Genomic DNA, 10,861 nt, shown 5'->3' on the forward strand with positions numbered 1-10,861 from the left:
ATAGAAGCAACACAAATTTATGAAGAAGGCTATTTTTTAATGAGAAATCATGACTTTTTAAATTTCTTTACATATGATGTAGGAGATATATTTTATAGATATTTAAATGCATTGGCAGACCTATTGTCATTTAATTGGGGAGATTATCAGAGGGATGTATAAGTACATTATAAAATGTTTGACATTCCCCACGGAAAGAGGGTAAATGTCTGTAACTCTCAGTTTAAAAAAATGAAGAAAACAAAATTCAAATAGAAAATATTATGTGGACACATTACCCCTTTTTCTGGATCCTCCATTCATATGTTGTTTTTTTCTATCTCTGAAAGTAAGCAAACATATTTCATTCCCCAAAATATCCAATTTAAGAAGAAAAATATTGGCCCAGTTAGATTTATTAAATCAGAAGAGCTAATAATTTTCAAAAAAGCAATGAATCCATGTTCAAGATTTCAAAATGTATATTCTGGTGAAGAGATTTTGGCCATATCATTACTCAGAATTGTCTTCCACATTTTGACAAAAGTTTGAAGAAACTAAAGCTTACCAAAAACATAAACATTTTTTTTTACTGATTGTGAGAGAAAGAGTTTCTCATGTCTTCCACATTGTTTATCCTGCACAGTTGAGAACCCGAACCACTGCGAGTTCTCCAACCTGCGTGACATGCTGATCAGAACCCATCTCCAAGACCTGAAAGAAATCACAGACACCATCCACTACGAGAACTTCCGCTACGAGAGACTCCAAGCTAGACAGAAGTACGATAAAGCAGATGAAAGTAGATGTTGAACATATCATGTTATTATTATCCCATGTATATACTAAAGGGTCCTCTAATTGAATTCTAAAGGAATCATTGTGCTGATGAAGGATACTCTAATTTTATTGTGCTCATTACCATGCCCTTATTTAAAGGTAATACAAAGTTTTGGGAAATTTTGGAAATTGGGTGGGTAGTGAATCTTTACCATTTTGATATATTTGGATGCCCCTGTGGATGTATTATAAGCACTAAAAAAATTAGCCCCTAAAAAAATTCTGTTTTCGAGAAAAATTGAATATAAAAATTTACCGGTGCTCCCGGTAAATTTTGATAAATTTCAAATAGCGCTTATGGCCGTACATTGGTAGCTGCGACCATGAAAATCTCAGAATATGAAGTTGGGATATATAATTTCCAAACGGGAATATCTAATCGCTCGATTTTAGTCAAGAAACATTGTTTCATAGGTATATTAATATCTTCACCTTGAGAGGGAGCTATACAACATAAAGAGTTTATTATTTATAATTTCATAACTTTAGACTCGATTTCAACCGCGACAACGATCAATTTATATTGTAGGAACGCATATGCTTCCAATATGTTAATTTGAACCAAATTCATGACCCCATACCAAAACTTTGTAATACCTTTAACATTAACAACATTGGATTTTATTTTATTATTTTTTGTGGAGGTGAAGTTCAGAAATGTTAATTTTTTACTCAAAATGGAAAAGTTAACAGGAACATCTTGTGGATTGTGTTTGCACTAGAAAATGTGTTCAAAAAATGTTTTCACTTATGTGTGTGTAAATGAGTCTCAAGCTATCCTATAACTTCGACTTATATACAGGGTGTGTGTACCTGTAAATAAAAACAATGCACATCAATATATATATATATATATATATATATATATAACACACACATACATGTAGGCAATTCAATTTTTCAAATGAAGTTCCTGTTGTATTTTCATTTGAAATACAAGGTTGTGGTTCCAGTTAACATTCCCTATTTAATATATAATCACAAAAATAGTTTAGAGTCTGACAGATCAATGTGGTGATTTGAATAATATAGTAGAATAACAAACTATTATTTCTTCTTTCCTTGATTGTCCTTTTTAAACCTCTTCTGCTTACCCTCCCAACATTTCTTCCTCCTATTTTATTACATTCTTGTAGAAGTACTATTTTCGTTCATATTTTTATCTCTCTCTCTCATTTTTCCCATTTTGTTCATTTTCTATCCCTACAGCACCAAGAAATGTGACTCGACTACCAAGTAAACCCCACCCACCCCAACCACCACCCGTCCTCCTCTGTGTCTATCTGTTTGTTTGTCCTGGTGTCTGTACATCTGTCCTTCTGTCTGTCTGTCTGTCTCCACCCTTACAGTGCCTGCATCCACCTACAGTTTCTACTCCCAAACCTGTTTGATTCCATTCCATGTTTTAAATTTTAAATTTTCTAATCATTCACCTAACGTATCTTTTGTATTTGGTGGTTGAAAATTGCAATTTAGCTTTCATCACTTTTCATATTAACAGCCATCTCATTTCGTCCATCACATGCTAGTGTTGTGCATTTATTCACCACTGTTTTATCTGAGACAAACTTATCTTCAACAGCGTGATTCAAGTCACATAAAGTTTGCTGTATGTGTTTTTGTAATTTTCATGTACTGATCTCATTGCAACTACTGCATAGTTCATTTTTATGAGATGATATATTGTTTTTTTGTATATTTCCACCCTATTCATAATCTTGTACAATTTGTGCACATCGACCTGATAAATTTTGGTTTAAGAGCCACTTGAAATGAATTTGAATGAAGTGAAACCATTGTGATTACAGAAAATCCATTGACATTAAACTTAATATTGTTTCATGATGCCACGTGAGCTGCTGTTAAAATGCTTTCTTTTGTCAACTTTCACCTCCTTCTTCTATTTTCATGCTGGATTGTAATTTTAATCTAACATATTTGGAGCTCCATTTGTCTAGTAATACATCTCTCATTATCCTATTTTTCCACTGCATCATATTTTCCACCCACCACCATAAACCTTATACATGTGTGAAACAAGGATATGAATAATCTCCATTTCATGAGTGTCACACTTCCACTTAATTAACTCATACTTTTGTATATCACTTCATTACATCACATGTATCGTCTGCTTAGAGCCAGAAGGGCATTAACTCTGTGCAATATGACGTGAGTTATACGCTTCTCGCCCTCGGCACACAGTTTCCTTTCACCCCCCCCCCCCCCACCACTTTATGTATGTTTTTCAGGTAACATAAGCATTATGTGTGAACAAACCAACCACCAAACATTTGTTTTTCAGTGTGTGCTACATCGTTATACACAAATAATGTCCATTCATCATACATGTGTTATACGCCAGTTCCTAATATCTTTCTCATAAAGTCGGCTCATATCTGAAAGCATGCAGAGTACTTATATGTTGCATTATTATATGTTTGATGTTGACATGGATGATTGGAGTATTTAAAATGCAAATGTTTGAAGGTGCTGCCATATTCATGAAGAATTGGACTTTTAAAAAAAATCCTTTATCTTTTTTAAATAAAAACAAGAAAGACATGGCATAGGACATTGAACAAAATATATGCAGAAATATGCAGAAATGCTGCAATATCAGAATGTCTTCCAGAAACTTTTCCATGTGTTTTTTTTTCTCACAGTAGTAACAGGAAAATTTAGACATAATTCAGCTGTATAATTGTGTTAGCTATGATTGAAAAAGTGACTATATAGATGAGAGTTGAAAAAGAAGAAGTATTGTGTCGTTTTTGCTGCTATTTACAACACAGTGCCTTTTTATCTTATTGTGTTCTTCATCATTTCACAATCATCTGTTAATTTATAATTTATCATGCTTTCAACTGCATCCACATTTACTAACAAGTTACTAAAGATCTCTTTTTGTTGGTTTGCAATCTACTATTGCATATATATATATATATCTTCATCTATATTATGAACCAACGAATCCATACAGTATTATATATATGTATATGATGGATTATAAACCAACAAATCCATACAGTAATATATATGACGGATTTGTCGGTTCATAATAACGCCAACGATATTTTCACATTCCTTTGTGGACTTAACACAATTTATTTTGAAGACCAAGAGCAGTCTGTTTTGTTTAAATGTATCAAACATTTTCCATCACAATTGGCAGAAAGATAAGTTTTGTCAAAATGATGGCATTCTTATTTTTGTTACATCTGCACATTTGGAATTTCATTGGACCATTCCATAAAATGTTGTGTTACATGGAGCGTCAATATTCAAACGTAATCAAATATGTAGTCAAACAAAATGTCAAACAAGCAACATCACATACACGGCTCTCAGTTGAAGTGTATACATCCATTTTTAATTGCTTGAAATGACCAAGGTTAGAAGATGCTTGTTGATATAAAAGCTGATATTTGCAAAGAAAGTATGTTTTTTTTCCATCATGATTAAAACGATTTAGCTTGATATATGTCATTAGTCAATATAGTATGGTTTCTACAACATATGATATTAACATCTTTCATTGTGTTAATGAAAGCAAGGTTAGAGGCTACTAGGGCAGGGTCTCATAAAAATGAAGTTGTAAACATATAGAGGCCATAGAAAATATTATTTTGCACTTTGACGTATATCATACTGTTCATACATCATTAAAGCATTTAAATATCTTTATGCTGGCATCAAATAGTATCATATGCCTTATTCATATCAGAAGCATTGAAGGGGTCTCATAGATTTTGTGAGGTTTAGTATTGGGAGACATGAGCTGCAGGTTTAGGAGGGGGAAAAAAGAAGAAAGAGAGGTTTTATTAGATTTGTTCTTTGATGTACCTTTTAAAACAATGAATATATACATCACTCATGCACTCTAGGCAAAGACATTTGAATTTAAGGATGAGAATATACAGGACCATCCATTTATACCATGAAGAATAAATTGTGCATTATTTGCGTCACTCACTCATACACTTGTAGAAAATAATCATTATTAAAAAACACTTTCACTGAAGATGACTTGAATATTTGGAGCCACAAGAGCATTAGCTCTGTGTTTCACCATATGGCATTATGCCCCTGTGGCTTCTAACAGACATGTTTTTGTAGGGAGCTTGTAGTTTATATATGGCTTTTTTATTGGACAGTACAGAACTACAGATGACTCGGTTTTATCCTTTCGGGAGCCAAATATGGATATAATGAGAAGCACAGACGCGCACCTAATCGATGTAGGTGGAATAAATCTTGTTAATGATAGGTTTTTTGATTAAGTCTGTGGTTGATGAAGCCTCTATGAATGAAGCAAAACAACACAGGCATAAACATTACCATTCAACTATTCCAGAACAATGGAAAGGTTCAAATGTTTCAACATGTCATAGTAGGCTACTACTAAAATATTTCAAGGGGTATGGGCTATGATTTTGTAGCTAGCCTCGGCCATCTTTTGGAAACATTTGCATTGGTGTTATTTAACGTATTGCCTACATAGGAACTAGGTGATACTAGTACCTGTATTAGCCTATGGGGATGAGATTTTCAATAGTCAACATGTTAAATGCACATCCAGCAAGGTTGACATCATTAGCAGACAAGAGGTACCTCTGATTCGACGACCATCCATTTCAAACACTTTTTCACACATACACTGTAGCATATGATGTTATTTCCAAGAGAATTTAAAAAAAAATGATACTGCTTGGTGAAGTAGGAGGTGCTGTGTTTATCAAAATCATTTTCTATCGTGCAACTTTTTAATAAAATCTTTCTACTATGAAACAAAAGGAAGAATATGTAGTTCGATTTACATAATTATGTAATTATGGACACTAACTTTTTAATAGTACTTAATGGTTTGCTGGAATATAAAATATATGATCATTGTTGAATGATTGTAATATTATAGAGATTATACTAGTAATTTGTTGTCTATTTATGATGGGTTGTCATTCTAAAGTGAAATAAATCTTGAATCAATCAAAGTGAACAAATTCTAGGATGTTTTTCTAGGACAGTTTCACTGGGGGACTAGAAATGATTGTGTTTGTATATTGCATTTGGAGGATCTAGATAACCACTAATGATTATTAAATCAAAATTATTTGTCTTTCGGCTTATTATTTTGTGAGTCCTCGTATGAAATTATTGTGCTGGCAGAAATATAGGGATGTAGAATTGGTAGTTAAAGTTAATCATATTTGTTTTGTTTATCTTCTCAAATTATCAAAATTGACAATTAGTGTAGTAATCATAGAACAATCTTGGCTAATTTATGTAATCTAATAGCATCGATTTGAATAAGAAATGTTTTTAAAAATAGAGATAAGAAATGAGGTGTCCCATGAATTTGAAGGATTGTGATTTAAACACCTCAAAATCAAATTGAATTTGTGGCTGGACTCTGGCTTCATTTTATGACAAAGCAAACAGAGCATTTACATTTTTATATCAAAGCTAGGAGGTTTTAGAGTTTAGTAAATAATACTGACAGTCTATTAAACTATCCTATTTTTTACTTGATACATTTTATTTAAGAAAAAAGGTGCTATTGCTTAACTGAATGACCAATAAAGAAATGATAAAGTGCGGGTACCAGAATAGAAAAAACGTATATCTTTACATGAGTGTCAAAAGAGTTAATTGTCTGACCAAATTTTCAGACTTTGTGTGTGTTTTTTTTATTTTGATTTATTCACTCTTTTTGTTATTTTTATACATTTTTTAAAGCGATGTATACATCTTCTAGCTGACAATTTGGACAACTTAAATAATTGGAGCAAGAAAAAAATTACTGTAAACATTGACAATGCATATTGCTTATTTGTTTGTTCTAATTGATAGCAAGAATGTATTTAGCTGGTTAGGAAGTGTGTAAAAAACATGTAACTTGCTTTAGACATATAATCTGTCAGCAGTTTTTTCTATCTAAAGAGGTGAAGTCAGCACAGCATGTCTTTTTAATATAAAACAACAAGTGGCTCATTTTTGTTGCCCAAAATATGTTATAATCATAATTTGAAAGAGATTGCGATGTCTGTATTTTATCAAGTTGTATTTATTTGACCTTTTATTTTGAACTGTATGTTTTACATCCTGTATTTTATATAATTTTTCTTTCATTTTCAACCTTGAGTTTTGTATACTATATATCTGTTTATACATTTTTTCTTCATGTTAATACAAATCAATGTTTTCTTTTATGTGCATGTATACATTATTGATGTCATAATAAACACTATGCTACTACTACAATATAGATTTGGTTTGCATTCGTCTTTTTGGTAAATGTAATGAGGATAGAGTCCCTGTATTGAATATGGTTTGAGAGAGAAAATGCATGAGTATGCTAGAAATAGTTCTTGTCTCCCTTGGGTGGTCTTTATAGCTCCCTCTATATAGAAAACTTCCACAATCGGTGCCTGTTGGTCCCCCATGATCCTTTCATTGATAATTGTTATATATCACTTTGGGACCGAGCTAAAACAAAATCATGGTTTGCATTGCGCATTTTAGAGCACTTTTCATCACTGAGTTTATTATTTTGATTTGATTTAATTTTTGTAATAAGGTTTTATTCGAATATTCAACAATACAGCTGGAGGCTGATACAAGTGAATTTACAAGGTAAAAGTAATTCCATAGACATAAAAAATATAATTATATGCTTTAACACTTTTAAATGAATCCAGATATAAACAGTACATAGTAAATAAATCATAAATAATGAAAACAATAATAATATTGAGTTCGGTTTGCATGCTTGGATATGAAATAAATAGAAAATCAAAGGGTGTAAGATCAGATATACAGTTTGAGAGTCGGTGCAGGACATTTTGATAATGCATTAAGAGAAAAATTATTATTGATCATTAAAAAATTGAAACTAAACGATTAAACTGTAACATTTACATGAAGTATATATAAAAAATAAATCGATAAAATACAATTATTAAATATTGTTATGTATGATCTTCATGAATACGTGATCTAAAACCCGGCTTGAAAACATAAAATTACATTTATTAAATTACATTTATTGAAATAACATTAATAATTATTGCATTGATCAACTTGCATTTATCAAAGTTAAATTTTAAAAGTCAGATACTATACATTGTTCTTCTGAGTTGCATAGATTGGCAATGAGAATATCTTTTATAATAATTTATCGGATCAAAATTGCATTTAACTAAATTATCCACCCCTTTTCTTTTATGGGGATTGACAACGGTAAAAATATCAATTATTCATTATTTTGGTTGTTGGTGTGACTCTCCAACATCGGGGGCTACCACAACCCCGTTGTTGAATTTTCCCGTACAGGCTCCTTGAATCACCGATCCGGACCCCCATAGTCTCTCTAAAGCTTTTTTTTTCTAGGCCAACTCTCTAGAGCGCGCAGGCTTCATTTTTTAAAACACACCCCAACATATGATAGTTTTGCAAATAGTTTTGCAAGACTATATACCTACCCATAGGTATTATAAAAATGTAATAAAAACTAGAGTTTGATGGTTATATGGACACTTTTTGGAACCAGTATAATCCTTACAAAGGAAAGTGACACGGGTTAAAAAGTCAAGAAAAGGAAGCTCATTTTATTTCCTTTTTCTTTCGATCCTTACAATCTTTTTCTTCTGTTCTCACTTTTTTTCCTTCTGTTCTTTCTTTTTTTCCTTCTGTTCTTTCTTTCTTTCCTTATTATTTTTTTTTCCTTCTTTGCTTTCCTTTTCCTTTTTGTAAAAGTTTCAATTTCGGGTTTAAGTACATTTATTTGGAAGCATCGGGAGAACATTGAGAGGGGCAGCAGCCTCACAGTGGTCCTCGTTTTTCTTCTTCTTTGGTGTTATAATGGCTATTAGTCAAACTTGACTATATTTGCCAATTTCGTCGCATCTCTTTCTTTTAATGTGTTGGTGAAATTATTTTTTTTCAATATAATTTTAATATAATATTCAGTAATATAGTCTACCTACTTTTGTGTAATAAACTGGAACAATATTTCAAATAAAACAACGACCCGCACACAGTTTCAACCCGGCCCGGCCCCCTCCCCCTAGCCCACCAAAAGTGTTTTAAAAATTAGGATAATAACGTAAATTCAACCTTTTTTAAAACAAAAAACAAAAACGGACCCCGTGTCTCCTCCCCCCCCCCAAAAAAAAAGAGAGAAAAAAAAGGAGAAATTATATTTTCACCCCCTCAAAAACAAATTGTGGTTCCAGGCTCTCCATCACCTTCCTCGCCCCCCCCCCCCCCCCCCCGCGCGCTTATTCACCGGCTTGATGAATCGCTGCTAAATATTTTCTCCCGAATTGGGAACAAAAAAGTGCTCGTACCTCCTCGATTGGCCGAGTCGACGCTAATTTTTTCTTCAAAAACCTGACCCCCCCAAAAAAAAGTGCACTTACCCCCCCCCCCCCCCCCGCGCTTATTCACCGGCTTGATGAATCGCTGCTAAATATTTTCTCATGAATTGGGAACAAAAATGTGCTCGTATACCTCCTCGATTGACCGAGTCGACGCTAAATTTTTCTTCAAAAACCTGACCCCCCCCAAAAAAAAATAAGTTCTCTTACCCCCCACCCCCTCCCCCTCCCCCCCCACCTATTCACCGACCAGCAGCTGAGTCGGCGCTGAATTTTTCTTCAAAAACTGGACCCCCCCCCCCCCCCCAAAAAAAAAAAAAAAAGTGCTCTTACCCCCCCCCCCCCCCCCCCCCCCCCCCCCCGCTTATTCACCGGCCGGCTAAGTCGGCGCTAATTTTTTTCTAAAGATTTGCCCCCCCCCCCTCCTGTCGCCGGCTGGATCCGCCCCTGGTTTCAACTTACGCTGGCCCTGTCCTTTCTATATACGCCATGTCTGTAATTCTATATGGTACAGTACATTCTCACAGCGAAATAAAAAATAATGACATTTTAACAATCAAACCATTATCTAATCGTGGACTAATTTACACTGCAGTTATAGGAAGTTCAAAGTTTCTATTTATTTACACGGACTGCTATTATGATGGACTATGTTCCGTTAAAAGTTCAAGGATCCACATTATTATTTAGCGGCTTAGCCATGTGCGTGTCACACGCACCCCTCCCCCTATGAACGATTGACTGAATGAATGAGAGTACGCACGGATAAATGGACGAACAAATGAATGAATAAATAAAATGAAATAAATAAGTAAATAAATACACAAATAAACAAATAACTAGATAAATAATTGAATAAGTAAATAAATGACTTACTAATTAATACTTCATGAAGATTATTTATTGATACAATGAAAATTTAAAGTTTAAGGAGAAGATATCAAAGTTTTCCGGTGCCCCATTTTATGACAAATTTTGATATTTCATTTCAGCTTTGTTCTTTTATCCTTTCTCTTGCCTTCTACAGCTGATGAGAGGCACACTTGCCCCCCCCCCACCCTCCATTACGTTACTGACTACACCCTGAGTCAAATTATTGGAAACTATCAAAATATTTGCACCCTAGAGAGTAAGAAAATATATTTACATTCATATTTTTTATTTTTTTATTTTTGGTTAGTATTTTTGTGCTAACAACTATATACAGTACTACCTATCAAAAGTAAGGGCAGTGGTGTATCTAGGTATTATGCTGCCCTAGGCATACAATGAAACTGTGCCCCCCCCCCCTTCTGCCCAAACAAATCTACGTAACTGTATACAAGCGAGTGAACAAAGCGAACGAGTGTTATCATTATTATTATTTTTAGCACTGGCAGGTGCATGGGGTATGAAAAGTCCGCCAAAGCAGCCTTATAGGTAAATCGATTTCCGAATTGTCATGCTATAGGGAGAGGCAATATGGCGTATGCAGGATTTTTTCAAGGGGGGGGGGGGGGGGTTAACATTTTTAAATCGCGCCGAAAATTTCGCAACGCCTCAGCCAGCCGCTGAATAAGCGGCGGGGGGGGGGGGGGGGTCTGCAAATTTCAAATTTTGGGCTACCGATATTTCCGCTGCGCGTACGCGCCTGGGGAGAGGAGATGGTGAAATGCATTTAT

The 10,861-nt window shown here is 34.0% G+C and overlaps 1 protein-coding gene across 2 annotated transcripts in view; it reads left to right on the forward strand.

The window, feature by feature from the left end:
* The window catches only part of LOC590420 (neuronal-specific septin-3), a 54,799-nt gene extending 47,714 nt beyond the window's left edge, over positions 1 to 7,085 (forward strand). For both annotated transcript variants that reach the window (XM_030984192.1, XM_030984191.1), the window contains 2 exons: positions 626 to 761; positions 2,029 to 7,085. In XM_030984192.1, the coding sequence (XP_030840052.1) occupies positions 626 to 761; positions 2,029 to 2,059 (167 nt within the window). In that variant the 3' untranslated portion in view covers positions 2,060 to 7,085. The remainder of the gene's footprint in view (positions 1 to 625; positions 762 to 2,028) is intronic.
* Positions 7,086 to 10,861: the final 3,776 nt, after the last annotated feature.

This window comes from Strongylocentrotus purpuratus, unplaced genomic scaffold (genome assembly GCF_000002235.5).
Source record: "Strongylocentrotus purpuratus isolate Spur 01 unplaced genomic scaffold, Spur_5.0 spur5_scaffold_14, whole genome shotgun sequence".
NCBI lineage: Eukaryota > Metazoa > Echinodermata > Echinoidea > Camarodonta > Strongylocentrotidae > Strongylocentrotus > Strongylocentrotus purpuratus.